We start from the raw sequence: 20,574 nt of genomic DNA on the forward strand, positions 1-20,574 counted from the left end.
GTGATACTGGGACGGACTACGCAGGGAGGCTATGGCGTCACTGTCCCTGGAGGTGGCACTCAGTGGCATAGTCTAGTTGACGTGGTGATGTTCTGCCACAGGTTGGACTCGATGATATCGGAGATCTTTTCCAACAGGACCGACTCCGTGATTTTTGTGAAAACAAGCGCTCCGTGGCCATTTGGAGACCGAAGCCCCCGGCCCTGCCGAGCCCCCGCGACACCTGGGTGCGCTCCCGCCCGCCACCGGGCCAGTGACGTCACCCCAGGTGCTTCCCGCCTCCTCCTCCCGGGGAGGCGTGCTCTCCACCGCCCTCGGTGGGCGGGGCAGCGGCCGCGCATGCGCCCGGCGCCGGCTGCGGGACACCCGGTCGCGAGCGTATGTGCGCGCCCGCCGCTCCCGTGAGGCGGGGGGCTGCGCGCGAGCGGTCGCGAGCTCGCCGCTCGGCCTCCTGCGGACAGGCTCGCGCGCCCTGGCGGCCGCCGCCATCATGTCCGCCGCCATCGAGCAGGAGTTCCAAGAGATCGACGCCACGAACGACTGGCAGGCGCGTTATCTGGTGAGCCGAGCGGCGTGGTCGGCTCCAACCGGGGAGCAACAGCGAGGGAGGGAGTGAGGAAGGGGGGGGGGAGAGAGCCCCGCGGGCCGGCAGCGCCCGTGCCCGGTGTGCAGCACCACCGCCGCCTCAGCAGCGGGGAGAGCGGAAGTCGCTGGGCCAACACGACTCTCGCCCTCAGGTGCGCGCAGCGGAGCCGTGGGCAAACGCTGCGCATGCGCCTGCGGGGCGGCCCCGGGAAGGGGGCAGCGGGGCGCAGGCGCGGGGCGGGGCGAGTGCGCGGGCTCTTGGTCGGCGCTGCACCCGGGGCTCAACCGAGCGGGGCCCGGTCCGAGCCGGGGCAATCGCTGTGGGACTCCCGCGGCTTGCGGGAGGTGTGGGAAGCTGTGCCCGATAGTACGGATTTGGCCAAGGCTTCCCTCCATTTCTTTCCCCCGCGGATTCGTGCGGCTCCTCAGGCACCCGTGGTCCCTCCTCGGCGCCCGTTCCCGCTGCCGTGGCCAGCTCGGCGTGTGCTGTGGGGGCCCTGCGCGAGTGCCACTTAATAAAATACCGGATTTGCACTTCTTTTATTAAAGAGATTAAGAACTTCCAAGAACAGCCAGTTCCATAAAACAGACGTTATGTATCAGCTGGTATCCCTAGACCAGTTATTTAAGCCAGCAATGTTTTGTAGCACTCTTTCACAAATGAGGAAAGAGAACCAAACCCCAAAGTTTTCTTTACTGATTTCAAATTACACTTTTTCTCTGTTAAATTAGCAATTTATTTGATTTGTATGTGATTCAAATACACTATCTCTACTGCAGTATTTCAAATGTTACAGTTTTGGATATATCTGTGTTACAAATAAGTAGTATCTAGCACCAAGCCTGCCAGAGTTCAGGAAGGGTTTGGACACTGCTTTCAGGCACGTGGTGTGGTTCTTCGGGTTATTCTGTGCTGGATCAGGAATTGAACTTGATGATATTTGTGGGTCCCTTCCAGGTCAGGACATGTTGTGATTCTGTGTGATGGCTGGATATTATGTGGGAAAACTGATTTTAGAACTAGTCATTATACTTCCTTAAGTTTAATTCTTTTTAGCAAGCCTACCCTCCCACCACATTACTGTAGTAGTATTTCCAGCTATTTTAGTGTTTCTTTACCAAAGTATAGGTCTGTTTCTGTGCACGGACAATGCAGGTGCTTTAAGAAGCAAAATATGTTGCATCCTGTTAAAGAATAATACAAAATTTACCTTTCATGGGAACTTGGGTGTGAAGGAATCCATTTGTTCCATGTGCAAGTTCCCAAAGCTTGTCAGCCATGTAAACTAGAGAAGTTCTAGTTTGCTGTATCAAAATAAAAAACCCAACAGAAAGAGATTTTTATACAAATATGTGGAGTATTGATTCTTGGCAGTTGCTGTTCCACACTGTGATTTATGTTCTTTACAGGTTGGCACTACATTTTAAAGAAAGGTCACGCAACCAATGGTACAAATTGGAGCTTTCCTTTGTACGTTATATTTCCGCTGATGCCCATTTTGGCTGTGTTCATTGTCTGGGAATAGACTAGACTATTTAGGAAGTTTGAGCACAAAGATAGTGGGAACATTGAGAAGACCAAAGAATGCTCAGTTGTAATAAGAAGTTTAAATGCCCTTTGGGGTATAATGATCAAATGTAGCAACATAATCTAAAAACAGAAGGAGAATTCAAAGAAAAATATTGTTAATTCTGTACTGTACAACATTTCTGCTGAGACGGCGTCAGTACAGAGATGTAAAGACAGAGTAGAACACATTGAAGGCTATTTTCAGTTTTCTACATAAGATAATTCTGTATATCTTAGTGAAGTTGTAGAAAAGATGCACTCAGGCAACAAATTAATAAAGCAGAACATTCAGAACATGTGAACAGTAGGGTCCTTAAAATAGTGTGAGTCTGAATGTCTCATAGATTATTGAAAGGTTTGTATTAATGCATGGGGAGAAGCAGGCTTTGATTTCACATTGATATTTGTGACTCTAGAATTCTTCATATTGGTTCATGTTTAACTACAGCTGTATGGGATGAGCCATCAAACCACCAAGAATAATCCTATGGCTCTTAATAGTAGCCATAAAATCATTAACTAGTTCACTTACCTTTGTGGGTTTTTATGCTACCAGTTGCTGTAAAGGAGCCAGCATAATACTGCTGCTGCATCTGAGTCCTTATTGCTTTGGGAGATAATGTGCTACTCTGAGGTAAACTGTAAACATAATAAATATCTGGGGTTTGGGGTTTTTTGCCCTTTGATCCTGATGTCTCAGTTACTTGTGTTATGTTTGGTGGTTTTAGCCAAATGTAGGAAGATCTAAGTGGTAACAGTTTGGCCATGGATGAGACATGTCTTCTGAGGGAAAATGACACTAGGGGCAGTAAAAGTCGGTTTAAAAAAATGTTAGTTATTAATAATGTTGCTTAATTAATAGTATGTATAGAACAGTAATCTTAATCAGGTTGCTGGCTATAAGTCAATTTTTTTTTGTCTTTTTAAGGAAATCCGACATAAATCCACTGACTTTCCTCACAGAGTTGCAAAATATCCAGAAAACAGAAATCGAAACAGATACAGAGATGTTAGTCCATGTGAGTATCTTTTCTGCAGTCATTGCAGTAAACTTACTAGACCTTCTCTTACCCTGTTGACTTCAAACAATAAAATATTTGGGGTAATAAATCATGGTCATTGCAAATTTTGCATTTTGTTTATTTCTGTAGGCATGTATCCTGTGATAAATGTGGGGCTTTTGGTAATACATACACAAATGTGTATAACAGGAGGAAGAAAAGTCTGCAGGTTAAACTCATTGTGCTGAATGGTGAATGAGAGATGGTTGCAAGTCATAGGTATTAGTGTATAGGTAAATGTTTGTGAGCTGCAAAGTAATGTTTTAGAGATATTTTTCTCATAGGGAAATTATTTTTAGTAGTGCTTCATCTATTGTAAAAAATGAGTATAGAGGTTAAGTTAATAAGCCTTGACTGACAGAAGTGTTTTCTTTTTGGACTGAGTGATTCTGCACATCTACAAGGTGATGTGGATAAATGCCACTCAATTTCTACTGTTGCTTTAAAAAATGCTTCAGATTTTGTTGGTTTTGTGTATGTGGTAAATAAGGTATGGAGTGCTTTGTACTTCTGCTAATTGCCGTAAAATGGTCTTTTTGACATAATGATCTTATGTCTCACGTGAAACGAGGGTTTTTTTTAGATCAGCTTCTCTGCTACAGAGATGTTGTGGGCTTCTTTTCATCAGCATATTACTTCAGAAACTGTTAAGCCAAAATTATTGCAAAAAGATATGTGAGCTACAGATAGGGGAAAAAAAAATTGTACAGCTTTAATTTTTTTGCAGTATAATAAAACTGGGACAGATAACATGTTTGAAGTTTCCCAGAATACTGAAGGGTCCTAAAAGCCACCTTGTTTCTGGATCTAGAGTTTTTGAAGGGTTGCTGGTATATTGGGACTTTTTGTTTAAGAGCCTGATCTGAATACCTATTCTAAGATTTGGAGAAGTGCTGAGCTCCTTGTTTCCAGTTGAAAGTTGTGGTAACAGCATGTGCATAGCACTTCTCAGAATGACATGGAAAGGTCTTGGATTGAGTCACACCAGTCAGATGTGGTGCTGCGTGCTGCTCCTTAGACTGCTGCCAGGATGCTCCCGTGGCACAGTGGATTTCGCACCAAATAGTCCACAGTCTGGTGTGGTGCTGAGCCCCTCTGCTGCACACTGATGAAACTGAGCTTAGGAATCCAGTGCGTGGCCTCCTTGCTGTGTCAAGGCTCACTGACTTTCACTGTAGGCTCAGGAAATGGAGACAGGCCTCTGGGGGACACATGTTTGTGCAGAGGCACTTGGGTGAACCAGCTTTGCTGTCCTGGTACAGCATGGCATCAGCATCTTACCGGTGCTGAAGGAGATGTTTTATTCACTTTCTGCTTCATACTTAAGTTGCAATGGGGGTTGTAAGATGAGAAGGCAGGAAATTAGATTTGAACCCAGAAGTTGCAGGTTCTAGTCCTGGGTCTAACATCCTATACAATCAGAAGCTGTATCCATGCATTTACTTTCCTCCCATACATGGATTTAATTTATACAAAGAAAATGAAAATTTACTTTCGAAGTACTTGCGCTTTTTTCTTTCTGTTTAAAAACAATGTTTCTAAAATAGATAAAAATACGTTGCATTATTTAAATAGCATCTAATAATGCCTCCAGTAATACCTTACAGATGTGACTTGCATTCATCTCCTGCAGTTATTTGGAGCTCAGCATTTTCCTTAATCATGGCATGCCTTTTACAGTAGTGAAGAGCATCAAACGCCTCTGCCTTAGTCATGGCAAAGCCTGCTTCTGAAACACATGTTTACCCAGTAGGAAAAAAAAAAAAATAGATTGTATTAATTCCTGGGCCCAGTGCAAAAGTAGAGAGATAGATAAAATCTAGTATTGGAGTAGTAGTCAGGCTCAGGAAAGGGCTAGAGCCGTTACACTCTGACGTAAATTATAACATAATGAATGAACTAAGATGGTGAAGTTTATGAGGAATGTGTCAGTTTTTAGCATTTATGAAAGAAAGATGGTTTGAATTGCTCCACCTAGATAGCTTGCAGAACTGGGCACTAGGAACAAAGCTGTATGAGGAGAACAGAGCAAAACACTGTGTTTGAACTAGTTGATTCCTCTGGAATTTTACTTTTGTGTTTTCAAATATGACTCATAATTGGTTCAGTAACAATGATGAGAGGAGGAGAAAGAGACCTGAAAGGGAGTATGTGATAAATGAGATTTCAAGGTAGCAGTAGCTAAATTTCAAAGCAGCTGGGATAAAAGCTGCATGGTTTGGTCACTGTGGTGAACACATCTAATTGTGGTGCATGTATGCAAGGACTTGGTGTTGCAGAAATGTGAGACGACTCAGTCTCACACAATCTTGATGTCTCAATCCTTCACTTTGCAAATTTTGCTGCCTTTTAGATGAAAAATGGGTGATACTAATATTCTCTAGAAGTCAAAAGCCTTCAGAACCAGCTGTTGGACTTTTAAGGTCTAGCTACTTCATCATACTGTAAGACATAATTTAAAGAAAGAATTTTATTTCTCCAAAAGCAATGCGAAAATGGTTTGTTAACTGTGATAGCAGCCAAGCCAGTTTAAAATCTGATGTAGTGGAAATGCAAAGATTGTTGTTTTATGGAAAATATGTCAATTACAAGTACAGGAAAAAATGCTTTGGGTTGGTTTGCCCCATTTGAACTGCAGTACCGGGCACAAGTACACTGAAACAAACTTGTGTCTGTTACATGTATTTCTAGGTAAAAATTTATTTCTGTTTGCTGGAAAAGGCTAATAATTTCTGCCCATTACAGTTGAGTTTCACAGTGTTTCCAGTTTCTTAAGTATTTTTGTTAGTGTCCGGTTCTGTTGGCTAAAGAGCTGTAGCATATATAAGTTTGGTTTGGTAAAAGCCCTCAAGAGTTACTGCCTAGCTGAAAAAAAAATAGAAGTTTAATAGTTTGGTATTAGTCTGGAATAGAGAGAGGAGTATTTTGGCTTCATAGTACTATTGAAACAGGAAGTTAATCTGAAATAGGTTTGGTTTGACAGCCAGTCATTTCCGGACAGATGAAACCATTTCTCATAAAATGTTGTTAACAGAGGAAAGTAACTTGTGAGGTTGTTGTTCTTTATTAATAATTTTAATGAAACGCCAAAGATTTCTGTAATTAACTTTCCTTCTAAATCTTATCCTTAGTTGTTATCAGAGGAGTCTGGTGTCTCAGATTGACTGTAAACACCTTTAGAGCTGAGTTTCCAGATTTACAGGCAAGAAGGAAATCCCCTTGGCAAAATTGGCAGGGTTTTTTGGTTTGTTTTTTTTTTTTTTCCTTTTGCTTTTGGAGGGTAGATGGGGGTTTACACAGATTTCTCTTCAGCCTTCCTCTGTAATATGGTGTGTGGCTCAAGAACCTGGGACATCTGAGCATTTTTCCCTGATAGATCATGTTGCTTTTGGAAGATCTTGCAAGGTAGAGATTTCTCACGTTTTCTTCCTGTGGCCTTGAGTAGGTTTTGTGTCAGACCTTTGAACCATAGGCTTGCAGCTGGCATAGAGTACAGGAGAGGAACATGAAGAGTATTGTGCTTTACAGGGAACAGAGTTGGAGCTGATTTGAATGCTTTTGCACATGGTGCCGATTAATTACCATTGTAGGAATATTCTTCTTCTGTCCTGTGTTTCGAGTGTATGTGCTGAGAACAGAGAGATGTTCAGCCCAAAATAACCCTGCTGCATTTCTTGTCCATATTAGAAGCTGGCATTGATGATTTTTATGACATTATCTAATGATACTCTAAAACATCTTACCATGTGAAACATTGTAAAATAAACTCAATGTGCTGCTTTTGAAGATACTTCTTTCTTTGGGGTTGGGGAAGAGGGGAACTTTATAGCACATGCTGATATAAACTTAAATGTGTCTTAAGATTTTATTTCCATAGTCCTGCTTACAAGTGTAAGGATCCTGTGCAGTAGTGACACATATATTTTGGTATGAATACATTTCAGTCATGAGCTAGGCCATGACTGATATGATGGCATTCATTGCTTACAACTGGTGACGGGGTGGTGAGGAAAAGTAATTTTGCTTTTTCCTTGCCATAGGCTACCTCTGAAACTTGAGACTGTAAGTCTAGTGACAGAGTATTGCAATTTGAATAATTTAGCAGCTCAGATAGACTAGATTTAGATTAGTGAAATGGAGGGGATTTGTTGGTAGGCAGGAAAGGGTCAGGCAGGGTCACTGGGATGACTTGCAGCTGCATGTTTTATTTATGACTTCATTTAATCCACTAAGTAGCATTTCTCCCTCCTCTATTGTTACTAGCTCTGTATTTGGGGGACCAGAGACATCTTTTGGATAAAAGATAATTTTGAAGTTATACAGTGTTCTAGAAACACAGTTATTTTTAAATGAAAACCTTTTGTTAACCAACTGCAAGAACTGCATCATGTAAAATGCCAAACATTTTGTGTCTTGGTTGTAACTGGATCTGTCATTTTCTGTTAAGCAGGGAGTGATGATGGGCGGTGTGAAGTCATAACATTATTTGAGGCATGGGAAGTATTGTTAGTGACGGGGTTTCACTGGAAATGGGTAATCAGAGTTTGCTTATCTCAGACAGGGTCATTCTGGGAGTGTTTTTTCTCAGTGCAGGGAGCCAGAATGAGAATAATTTTCAAGGTTTCCACTTCCTTTTCAGGCTGCATAGTTTGTTGAAATAGGGGAATTAGCACTTCAGAAAATGAGTACTGTATTTTAGCTGCTGTAGGCATGGCAACACGTAAGATAAATCTTATCTTAAAGATGGGTTTATCATTCATATAAATCTTAAGTACTTTGGAAATTATATCTATACGGGAAATACATTACAGCTAACTCACTGTCAAAAGTTGGCTTGCTTCACTTAATTCAGAAGAGCAAGCCAGGGTTTGAATGAGGTTTCTAGGTCATTGTGTCCTTTAAGAACCTCATCCCTTGAAAGAAGGGAAATCAATATATTCTAGTGGCTTTCTTTGTCTTGTGGACTGCATGCCAGAGTGCTTGCAGGATCTCCTCTGTTTTAGCTGGGGAGAGAGAGGGAGGCTCTGTCTGTGCATAGAATTAGCTGTTAAAGGGACTTTAAACAAAACAACTTGCAGAACTTTATTTGTCATGTTTACAAAGCAGAATTTATAAGAAGGAAAAAAATGAAGCTGAGAACGTAAGGATTAAAGTAGGAAACCTCCTTGGAGGCTGCAGTTATCTGCCCCTGGCAGCAGTGCAGCAGCTGCTGCTGGGTATTAAACTGTTAACAGTGCTTGCTTGCGTCACCTTTCCGAGAACACTGGTACCGGTATGTGTGATTTACTATAACAAGATCTTAAGTTTTTCCTGTTGGCAAATGACATGTAATATTTACAGAGGTCTTGGTTTCTTTCCAGTAGAAACATTTCAGATAAAGTGATACGTGAAAGGAAAAAGTAATGCTTTCCTATTGTGGCAAAATAATACAAGGAGATGTATTTTACTTTCAAATGCAGATGCATCTTAATTTTGCTGTGTCTCAGCTTTGATAATATTTTTTTCTTCACACAGAGGTATCATAAATCTTTTAAGACTCCTGAACGTCAGAATGGTGTTGCCTTACGACTGGAATGCTAATGAAAACAGACTAGCCCAGTATATTTCTCATGCTTTTATATCAAAAATAAATTTTCAGCATATTTTTGTTCTCTGCTTGTTCATGTGTGACTGTATATAAAAGTTAGGAGCTAAAGGAGGTAGGGCAACAACCCCAAATTTGACTGCTTCAGCAACAGCAAAATAGTTCTACTTTACTGTTGACTTCTTTACTTGAATTGAGCAAGGTCATCTTAGGCAGTTGCCAATAGCAGATAGATGAGGGAGAATGTAAAGGCAGATCAAAATGTAGTAAATGTACTTTTCCCAGGTTTCCAGACACAGGGAAAGTATTCATATTAAATCATACAAGGAGTCTGTAGAACAAGAGTCTAATTCAGTAACTGTTTTTTGATTGCTGTCAGCTTTTTGCCTATCCAGGTTTATATTTATGGATTTCTGAGATAAGCCTTGTGCTGTACAGGCTGGCTGTGAGTTCAGCTATTGTAGTTGTGCTGAATGTGATACTTGTAGTTGCTAATGTCAAAGCTCATGGCTTTGTGTGTGTTTCCCAAAGTGTTTGTCTGAAGGAAGTGAGCCTTTTGGTGCAAGGATGGGTGGATTGACATTTCAACAGCAGTCTGGGCCCTGATTGAGTTTTGTGGGTTAGACTGGGTGAATTTGGTTTTAAAAATTGGTATTACATAGCAATTCACTCTGTTAATTTCCTTATAGAATCTCTTCCATTTCTTCCTGAATTATGTTAAAGTTTCTTAAATTCATTTTAGTTTGCTATTTTTTATTTACTCTTCTTAGTCTGGTAGGTGTTGAGCTTCAGGAGGTTTACAGTCAGTTGAATCTCATTTCTGTAGTTGTGTACAAATTTTAAACTGAAAGTGCTGTTTATTTAATGCAGTGACTGATCAACGGCTGAAGGATTACTTACTGCGAACAAGTCTGATTACCTAGATGTCTCCTAGAGGTTCATAAATCAGATACTAAAAGGTTCTAGGAACAACCACAATCACTTTTTATTATGCAGTATTTTAGTTTGACAGTATGATAATCTTTCTTGTATTAATGGTAGAATTTTAAACAGTCCTTTGCTTGCCTCTGCCATAAAAAGGGGAATTGTCCGTCTCGCTTGTGTAATTTTGAGATGAAACCATGTAGTTAGATTAGGCTTCATTTAATTGGACGATTTTTTAAATATTTCTGGGTTTTGCATGTGCCTTTTTAGTATTTTTATGTTCTGTAATATTAGACAGTAACTGACAGGGAAAATTGAATTGATCAAAACCTGGCTTGAATTACTGCAATTAGATTTTGTTGGGTTTTTTTTTAGCTGTGTGAGCTTAACTTCATGATTCTACCTCAACCTTTGAAACTGCAGTTCACCAAAAATCTTGGAATTTTAGGAAATCATGTAGTGGAGTCATCTAGTGTGATAAGACAGTGTTGCCTGATGTGAGTTGTGTTGCTGTTGATTAGGAAATCAAGCAGCTGTAGAGGGATGACTGTGAGAACCTTTTGGCATGTGTGGAAGGTTTGTTTTGTTTGGTTGGGGTTTTTAAAAGAAAAATAGGTATTCCAGTTTTCTGAGCAGCTTCTATTAATAGCTGCCTGAAGTTACTCTGATGGAATGCCGAGGGGAGAATGGGACAGTTATCAAAGTTATGTGAGAAATTAGTTTCACTTATATTTGTAGTTTGCTGTTTGGGTAGTACACAGAATTTAGTTCTAGTTGCTTGTCAGACCTAAACTTGCCTGTTAGAGAGTATTCATTGAGATGGATGCATCATTAATTCTTAATTTTCTTTGAATTTTAGATGATCACAGTCGTGTAAAACTCCAGAACACAGAGAATGACTATATCAATGCCAGCCTAGTGGTCATAGAAGAAGCCCAGAGATACTATATTTTAACACAGGTAAGTAGTACAATTGCTGGGTTATTACAGGGATTGAGAATCTAGGGAGGAGGATTTGTACAGTTGTAATTTGTATTTGGATGGTTTCTTGTCTCTGTGAATTACAACTATCTCTTATTAACTGCTAGTGTGATGTAGTTGCAAACAGATTATTTTAAGTTTTAAGAAAAGCTAAAGGGAATATTGAAGTATGAGTAATTTACTGCATATGAAGCTTCTCAAATATTTCTTGCTCTTTTCTTCAGTTCTTTTGTAAATAGGTTACAACAGTACTTCTACCCCTTAATACATCTTGTACCTTCTGAGCATGCCTGCAGTAGCTTTTCTTCTAACAGCACAGTAGTATTGATGCTTAAACCAAAATATCCCTTCCCCAAGTTCTTGCTGTTTTGTTGTTTGGTTTTGGTGGTTGGTGTTGTTCTTTTGGGTTTTTTTTTGTTTTGTTTTGTTGGGGTTTTTTTTGTTTTTGTTTTTTCTTTTCTTAAAAAAACCCCAGCCCTTTTAAGTCCTAGAATGATCTGTGCAGTGTGGCTACTTTCTTGCCTGCCATTTCTATCTTTCTATTAATAATTTGTTTAAACTGAAGAGGAAGACCTTTTCCTGTTTCCCACAGTGAACTATTAACTGTGTTCAAACACTGCTTTGCCAATACATTCTCATGCCCATTTTTGTATTCTTTACTACACAGGGTCCACTACCTAATACATGTTGTCATTTTTGGCTAATGATATGGCAACAACAAACCAAAGCAGTTGTCATGCTGAACAGGATTGTTGAAAAAGATTCGGTAAGTGACGTTAGGCCTGAGTTGTAAAATAAGGCACAGTTTTAATACAGTTGAGCAATGTTTGTTACGTTAGAAGAACTAACAAGCATTCTCACTGGTGGGCAGCATAATGTGTATTTAATACAACAGGGAAGTGAGGGAGCTAAGGCATACAGTTCAGTTTGGTGAAAATAGTATCTAACAAATGTACATTGAGAAAGGTGAAAGTAACATTCTGAGAAGGAGGATGTGCAGATAGAAATGGTGAGGAGTAGAGGCAGTGTAAGATAGTCCTAGGACAAAATGGAAAGTGGGAAAACAAGTAATGTATTTGTTATATAGGGATGTTAGCTGTAACAATGAAGGCAGACTGCTGCCCAAGAACTGTCAAACTGATCTAGTTATTTTTGATTCTTTAGAACTGGTGGCATACATGCAGAATACACACATTTTCTGTTATAGTGGAGTTTTTCTGCTACTGTGTCTAAAAGCATTGCAGATTTTAGTTATAAATGTATGTAATTTGACATTAATGGTTTTTATTCAGGGCAGATGATTTACTGAAAAAAATTGACTGGTCTGTTAGAAAGTCACGTGTGTTCTTGTGCAAAAATTTTCCTACAGAAAGTTAGAATGCAGAGCAAGAGGAATACAAGACAAAGAATAGTTTTGCATTGGTTTGTTAGTTGACTGTTTTGTTTCACTAGAACCTTCCAGTATTCAGCAAGCCTAGGGAGAACGGGGTGTGATAGATGAGTTCTGTAAAGGTGAAGGTGTGCAAGTCAGAAACAAAGGGGGGAAATGCTGAAATAGCTGCGCAGAAATCTCAGTTCCCTGTAGAGAACTAGAGGGGGGAGAAGGCTTAAGATGTATCTCAAAACATGTTAGCCATGTGATGAAATAAAGCTGGAATGACATAAAGCTGGAATGCTTAATAGCTATTGAAACAGTTGTAGTAACTTGGCTGTAAACATTATGGACTTCAAGAATTCTTCAAAGTGGGAGCAGGTACGTGAGTCTACTCTATTGAATAGTGGGGTCTCAGAATCTGCACATGCAAAAGTCCAAGATACTAGGATATTTAACAAGGTTTTTCTTTTTTCTTTTTTTTCCCTTCTTTTTCTTTAAAAAAAATCCATTAGGTGAAGTGTGCACAATACTGGCCAACAAAAGAAGAGGAAGTTATGACATTCAGTGAAACAGGTTTCCGTGTGAGGCTAGTGTCTGAAGACGTCAAATCCTATTACACAGTACATCTACTGCAATTAGAAAATATCAACGTAAGCTTTTCTCAGTCTGTACAGCTCCTATTCGTGGCCTTAAGTGTATCATGAGAACCACTTAGCATCATGTCACTTCAGGTTTGATTGTGCTTTTACACTGGAAATTTTAATGCACTTTGCTTCTGAGAATGTTGAAGATGTTTGTGTGGAAATAAGCGAGTGAGTTAGACCTCACTCTATACATTAGGAGAGATAACATCTTTGGCATTTGTATACTTGTATTTTCCATTTGGCAGTAGCTTAACGTGCCAAATTCTAAATGATGGTAGTGGTGATTCTAAGAGGAGCTGTTAAGAATTAACTAAAGGGAGTAGCACAGGAGTGGAAAATTCTGATTTCCTTTGAATATCAGAAACCCGACTGAGTAATTACTGATTTTTTTAGTGGAACTTGAGTTTTCTGTGTGATTTAGTCCAGATGTCTTGTTTTTGGGGGGAGGGATGATTACCACCTGTAGATAGGTAACTTTATCTCCTCTTGCTTACCTCCCCTTTTGCTCCACAGGACCAACCATCCTTTTCTTTTAAAAAATTAAGCATTTTCACAATTTAACCAAGTTAAGCTCAAAAAAATTGTTCCTGGCCTGAGCTTGGGTTGGAATTTGCTGCTTCTGTTTCAGAGCAGAAGACAGGATTGAAGAGCTTGTCTGTCTGTTCCAGCTATGTCTTGTAAGATTCTCTCTCTCCCCATAAATCTTGCCTTATATTAATTGAAAGTGCTAGTATGGCAAGTTTTCAAGGTTGTTTTTGTCAGAGAATTTGGGAAAGGAAATCTTGAAGATGACGTTCTGCATGTTGTTTTATACAACTGTTGATATATTTGTTCCCAAATATTTGAATTTATAGGAACTATTGATAGTATTTTGAGATAATATTTGTTAATTCAGAACCTCCCTCATGAGATCAACATGATAAAACCTGGCATGTTGTTCCTTGGTCTTCTCCATGTAGAAGAGCTTTATGAAATATTGTCCTGCTGACCTGAAGAATTTCTGTTTAGTAGTTTGTTTATTGACAGCAAAGGCAAAAGAAAGACGGGTAATGCTGGCAAGCTAGTGCTTGAAAAAGAACAACTCTTCCTTTTGAAACCTGAGGCAAGTTTTCCTAACTACCAAAAAGGCTTCTTCGTGGAATTGTTTGGCTGATGTTGGCCCTTACTTCTAAACTTCCTATTTTCAAAGGATGCAGTTTTCATGACATGTGTATGTTTGAACATAATGTTAAGTGGAAAATGCAGAAATGCCTCAAGGAACAGAACAATGTATATACTATAGTAGACTTTTGAGTTGGAGCTATTGAACACTTAAATTTCTGGGTTTGTTTTGGACCAGCAGTGCAGGTCTGTCAGCACTGTACAGAGTTTCTTGTATGTCACATAAATCAGTTTCACAAATACTCACCAGTCTTTCTGTAATGAATTTTTATTTTAACTCTCTAGCACTGTGGTAAGGGTCCATGAATATTAACTCCAAAGAATAATTTTTACATAAAACAGCTAGAAGAAGCAGAACATACTTGGTTACTCAAGCAAAAAAAGCTGCATAGTTTCTAGACTAACACTGTCAATTAAATGCAGCCTTTTGTAAGAATTTGATAATTATACCATAAAACTTGTGGGAACTGAGTAGTCACAGTAACTTGAAATGTGAGCTTAACTGTGTTTATGTAAGTTATTCTGGAGGGGCCTTTGGTGGAGGCAGAGTGTAAGACATTTAGCCACTCAATGCCTGGAATATAGGATGACTCATGAACAAAATATACTCTGAATTCCAAGAATACTTAAATTGTAGTATTTCCTTGAAAACAGAAAACCAAGGTTGTCTTTATAATGCAGCCATTCTGAGCTCAAGTAAATTTGTCTTAGTGCAGCAAATCTCTTTAAGGCATAAACAAGATATGGGTGTATGAAGAGTAAAGTGTTTGTTATGTTGTTACCAATGAAACAACCTTTGAATATTTGGTTGGTTTTATTGTTGCTTTTGTTAAAGATTACTTAGAAATACAGGTGGGGTTGGGGGGTTGTTCTTTTTTAGGATTAGATCAAGGCATTTGTTGGTTTGATTTTTTTTTTTTTCTATCTGTTCTAGGAAAAAATTGGTTTTTTTCTTGGGGCTATCACAGTTCAGTAAAGCTTTGGAGAGAAAATGGTGTTTATTGGTATCTGTCCAAAAGTTTTGAAAAGATTCCTAATGTTCTTTGTTTTGCTGTAATTATTTTAGAATTTCCTTATTTTTTTACCTGATCCAGTCTGCATTTTAGAGTACAGGCATTTGAAGCTGCTTTTCCACCATGGTTCATTGTGTATCCTCCATGGGTTTGTTGGTGTCAATTGTCAGCTCTTCTGAAAGTTGAGTGCTGATTTCTACTGTAATAACTCAGATGCAGAACTCTCCCTTAATATAGACTTACTGTAAAGGCTTCCATCAACCAGTGCCTCCTGGAAAAATAAGGATAGAGGGAAGATACTGTGCTCATGTGAAAATTTTGTAATCATGCATGAAGCTATTGCATGGCTGTGATTTGAAGCAAAGTCTCCCACCTTTTTGGAGAAGTGATAGTCAGGTGTATGAGAGCCTTTTGTTAATTCTGTAGAATAACCTTTTGTTGGATGGGGTTGGTAAGTGTTGTGACAATGTTGCGGGAAAATTGTTAGATCTTGACAACTAACTTGTGAAAGACTCCACCTTGTGTTGAATATGTATTTTTATATTATTATTTATTGTTGCTTTTAGCTTTTTTTTTAATGTCACAACTTTGTGTATGACACATAATGAATGCTTATAAGCAATACTATTACATAGGTACTGGGGAATTCTGACAAGCTATGCAAGGGCAAATGACCGTCAGATCTTCAGGGAAACCAGGGATTGCTTGGATGAGGAAATGGAGCAGTGGAATTTGGAATTGCAAAAGGAACCTTTCTGAATGTATCTCAGAGTGGGTTCCTGAAAGTAAGAATACAGCAGTAGGAGAGGTTTGCAAAGAAAATATTTGTTGGAGGAGAAGGGACTAGGAGATAAGAACTAAATTTGATGTGACAACGGTGGTGTGCTACTTCAGAGTAAGGACCATTAATAAATCCCAAGTGGCATCTTGAATCCTCGACAAATAGCAACTATTTGGAAAGACCCATTAGTAAAATGATTCTCAACTTAGTACCAAGCTTCTGTGTGGCTGTGACTGTCAGATTAAGGTAATGCAAGACTGCATAGTGACCATCACTAGCTGATCCTGTGGATGAACCAGAATGTCTGTGATGATTATTTGGCCCCTTTATCCTCAGGGCCATTTTTATTTAAATTTGGAAAACATTTTGTCCATCATGAATGAACAGATAGAGGAGGCTCTGTTAGAAGTTGATTTATGATTTCGAATTTCAGTGTGTAGAATAGTGCCCCTAGAGCATTCATTCTCATTTTTATATGATCAAATTAGTTGTTAATGAACTTAAGGCATGTTCATTAAATATGGGACCACTGTGGGGTTGTAGGTGTGTTATATCTTCATATATGTGACCATTTCAGTGGCACTTCAATTATGAAATTAAGGTGAAACTTGACAGACCAGCATTTTTTTTGTCTTCATCTGTTTTACTTGACACTGAAGGCACCAACTTAACCTTTGAGCATTTTGGGTAGTGTTTTATTTATGTTCATACTCTCAGGTGACTGAACAACCTGAAGTTACTCTAAGATTTTTGTACCTTTTTGTTTTGAGTGATTGGATAGTCACTGTAAAAAGGTTATGGCAGGGCTTGTTTCACTGGAAGCTAATCTAATGGCATATTACTTTTCTGCTCAAGTCCTCATGTGGATCTCTGCTTGTAACTTGGAGCTTGTGCTTTGATCATCCTTTGATTATGCTGTTACTTCCAGCAGCCAGTGCAGAGCTGTGCAGTGTGGTGGTAGCTTTACAAGTTCATCAGTTTTAGCTATCTTTGTTATTTATGGAAAGCTTATCCCAGTAGTTCCTAAAACTTCCACTAGAATGGTTTGATATTTTTTTTTAATTGTCATTTAAATGTTGTTCCATGATTATTCAAGGTTTTTTTTTTTTTTTTGGTAGCTAGTCTTGGGGAATAAATCTTGGAAGATTGCATTGTGGTTACCATAGAACAAGCTGGTTTTCAGTTATCATGCAGAAATATTTTCCTTATGTATAACATATAAAATTGTATATTGCTTCCTGAGTCTTGAAGTCCAGGGACTTTTATTTTAAAAGATTAGCTAGTTTCCTGGTAACATTTCAAATTAAATTAGTTGTTATTGAAATTTGAATTTTTGTCCCTCAACAGTTGTGAACCAAAAAGCCAAACCTCTTCTCGTAACAGTCCCACATCACTTCATGTAAGTGCTGCATGGCCCAGTGACTGGGAGTTGTTTAAGAAGGGGTTGTACAGATCCACACAAAGGCAGTGTTTTAGCTGTACAGCTTGACTGCCAAGCACCACTTGAAAGAGCCATTCTGTTTAAAAGAGCAATGTGGGAGGTTTGAAATACTCAAATGGGATTTGGCTGTAGGATTAGAGATTGCGAATTCAAAGATGACCAGCTGGTTTCAGTGCATTGCAATGGGACTCTTGTAGAGAGATGAAGAGACTAGGTATTTTTATAATGAGCTGAAGGGATGGAAAATCATGGGCTGGATAAAGTCTTCATACAAGAAAGGAAAGAAAATTGTAATTCTGTGGGTTAGGGCAGAGTGACATGTACAACAGCACTGTTTCCTCTCTCTTTTAGAAATAACTATTTCGGATTACTATACAATTAGGGTGACACTTGACCATAGATTTTTTTTCTTCAGGAAGAGGATGCCAGTGCTTGTTACAGGATGGGATTGGGGGAAAAAAAACATGCAACCTCCCCGCTCTTCCCCAAAACCTCCCCCAAACAAACCCTACAAGTCACCTTTTTTGAGATTACAAAAATCAAATGACAAAAAAGGGCATTTTTGCCTTCTTGAGGTGTAAGGGATGCTTTCATCTGGAATGCTTTTTCAGAATCTTGAAGTAGGGAGTATCAATTACCACCTACAGAGACTGTCTAGATTCACAAGAATTAACTTTAACCTTTACTTAGCACGTGCCTTTAGCTCACCTCTCAAGTTTTCTTCTTAATTTTGTTTCTAAAGCGATTAATTATTTTTCTTAGAAATAGAGGAAATTGTTTAAGTGTTATTTCCAGATTTCTTACGAAAAATATATCTCCATGATTTTTAAACAAACAGGTCATTTCAGTTGATTTGTGAGTTAGCTTGCTAACTTGAAAAATTAGGTACAAAAGAGCAGTAGGAAAGAGAATGCAAACTCTTTAATGCTTTGCTCCAGACAAAGGGAAGCCCCAGTATCTTTATACAATTTGGGGCCTGATACTCTTTTTTCCCACATAAAATCTTTATGTGAACTCATTTTCCCAATATCATAGATCACAATTTGTTGTCCTTGTTGATCACCTAGCCAAAAGACAAAATATTTTTGGAAGATAACTGTGCATTTGAGAGTGACTGGAGTCAACTGTTAATATCCACTGTTTTCTGTGAAAGTATTGGCGAGTCTTGCAGTATCAGACATTGAAGGCAAAAGACAAATTGGGAGAGTGTTTTTGTTACTGCAGAAACCATCAAATGGATTATTTTAGTTTCACAAAGGAATTTCATAAGTTGTCTCTCATAAGAAGTTGAAACAGACTGAGCAGATGGAGAACAGTAGAATTTATTTTAATTTCATGGCTATATTTTACTGTTGCTGAAGAAGAAAAATAGCTTTTCTGGAATACATTGATATTTTAAATCCTTTTGTGTTCAAACTTTGCCAAAGCTTATGTAGATTTCAGTCTGTGTGGAAAATTGGATGTAATGGAGGGAGGGTAAAAATAACTGAATATTTATAAAATTCCTGACCTAAAATCAGTGATCATTTTGTCTCAGAATCACCATGGCAAGGAGTAGCATTTAACAGCAGGTCTGAAGTGAGTTCCATAAAAGTATGATCCAGATTTTATATACATACTTTCATGCTGTCATTTCAGTACTTGGGGTTAGTTGATCATGTTAGGTGAAGGAACTCTGCTAGAGTGGTTCTAAAGCAGCTGTATGATTTTGGAATCTTCCTTTTTTTACTAAACAAGAATATGTCCAGCAGAAGTCTTGCTAGACATCCTGCTGTATGGATTTTTATAGGCCTTTTCCAGGAAGGAACGCTTCCTGCTCCTCTCAGTAATGTGGTTAGTATAAAGGAGATGTAATACCTCTTGGCGTTAAAACTTGCTCTGAGCAAGAGTGCAGAGTGTATACAATGCTGACATGGGTTTTTTCAGTCATGTTAGTTCTAGCTGTCTAGTAACTGCTGTCAGCCATTGAACTGCATTATTGCTAGCAAAAGAAGGGTATTTGGGAGTAAGTAGTAAAGCAAATCAAACATAGTAGTGGAAGTTTGAGAAGAATAAAAGAATGTGTGTGGTAATGATTACAAAGGAGAAAGTTACTGACTCAGATAAAACTGCTTCTGCTTGCACTGTTGGTTGTCATCCAACTTGAAGCAAGTTACTGGGTTGTTTGTCTAATGGGATGTTTAAAATAGGAAATAGCTGTTGATTGGGACTGGGGAAATGTGCGCTAACTGAGCCAAAGAGGAATGCTTTCTAGTTCTACTGTTTATTTGTTTTCACTTCTAGAGTGGTGAGTCCAGGATGATCTCTCATTTTCATTATACTACATGGCCAGACTTTGGAGTTCCTGAATCCCCAGCTTCATTCCTGAACTTCCTGTTTAAAGTCAGAGAATCTGGTTCACTGAGTCCCGAACATGGACCTGCAGTCGTTCACTGCAGTGCAGGAATAGGACGTTCTGGCACATTTTCATTAGTGGATACTTGTCTTGTTCTGGTAAGTGTTTGCATTTTCTCTGTCACCTCTTTCTTTCTCCGGACACCCTGCCAACCTTCCCAATATGGGCTTTTTGGTCAGAAGGCTTTAAAAGCATTGAAGTTAATGACATTCCAGTAGAAACTGAAATTAATACAGCATGCTTTTTTTCCCTTCACATATTTTGATGGCAAAAACACAGCTCTTGAAATGCATTTACAAATCCATCTTGAAGTACATTACATATTTTCAAAGCTTCCTGGAAAGTAAATTGTAAACATTCTTTTCCTTTTACCTAAGATGTGCTTAGAAAAGGTTGAGGATCAGTTGGGTTTTAATATGAAAAAAGCTTGTGAATATATATTGAGATGGTTGAATCTATAAGTCTTTTGCTCAAGAGCCCTTTTCTTAAGGATGCAGAAAAATTGTTATCTGAACTAGGACGAGAACTCAGGCATGCCCCTGATTCTCATGCAGTGTGTAATTGTGGGCAGTGCAGAATTTCCTTGCTGTGCAGCCCTCTGGGTGGTGGGGTTTGACAGCCAGTTCCAGTGCCACATGGATGTATAGATTTTTTGATTACTTAGTGAACTGCATCATCTATAGTTGCTCATGGTGTGAGTGAACCTTGAATGTTAAATAATATTTTAAATCAGTTTAAATTTTTGTTGGACTTAGAAGTCCAGGCACAGAGTTTTCTCTTTGTGCTTGGTAATAGTGAAAAGGACAGCACAGGTTTAACTGAAATAGGATTTCAGTTAAAGTACAAGAGACACATTTTCTGGTTTGGTTAGATCCTCTCAACTTACTTTTTGTTGTTTTTTTTTTACTTCAGTTTTTCTTTGGTTTTATACATTCTGAAAAACATTGGGGTATATTTTGATGCAAGTATACTTCAAAAACACCCTGTGTATGTAATGTGGGGACAAGTGTATGCATGGCTTGGGTTAGGGATTCTCCTTTAAATAAGGGAACATCTGCC

The 20,574-nt window shown here is 38.9% G+C and overlaps 1 protein-coding gene across 2 annotated transcripts in view; it reads left to right on the forward strand.

The window, feature by feature from the left end:
* Nucleotides 1–332: 332 nt before the first annotated feature.
* PTPN2 (protein tyrosine phosphatase non-receptor type 2) overlaps nt 333–20,574 on the forward strand; it is a 30,416-nt gene continuing 10,174 nt past the window's right edge. The window contains exons 1-6 of one of the 2 annotated variants that reach the window (XM_069004389.1): nt 333–559; nt 3,084–3,174; nt 10,584–10,684; nt 11,373–11,471; nt 12,593–12,730; nt 19,404–19,613. In XM_069004389.1, the coding sequence (XP_068860490.1) occupies nt 491–559; nt 3,084–3,174; nt 10,584–10,684; nt 11,373–11,471; nt 12,593–12,730; nt 19,404–19,613 (708 nt within the window). In that variant the 5' untranslated portion in view covers nt 333–490. The remainder of the gene's footprint in view (nt 560–3,083; nt 3,175–10,583; nt 10,685–11,372; nt 11,472–12,592; nt 12,731–19,403; nt 19,614–20,574) is intronic. The other variant, XM_069004390.1, reaches the window with a different exon arrangement.

Source organism: Aphelocoma coerulescens, chromosome 2 (genome assembly GCF_041296385.1).
Source record: "Aphelocoma coerulescens isolate FSJ_1873_10779 chromosome 2, UR_Acoe_1.0, whole genome shotgun sequence".
Taxonomy (NCBI): domain Eukaryota; kingdom Metazoa; phylum Chordata; class Aves; order Passeriformes; family Corvidae; genus Aphelocoma; species Aphelocoma coerulescens.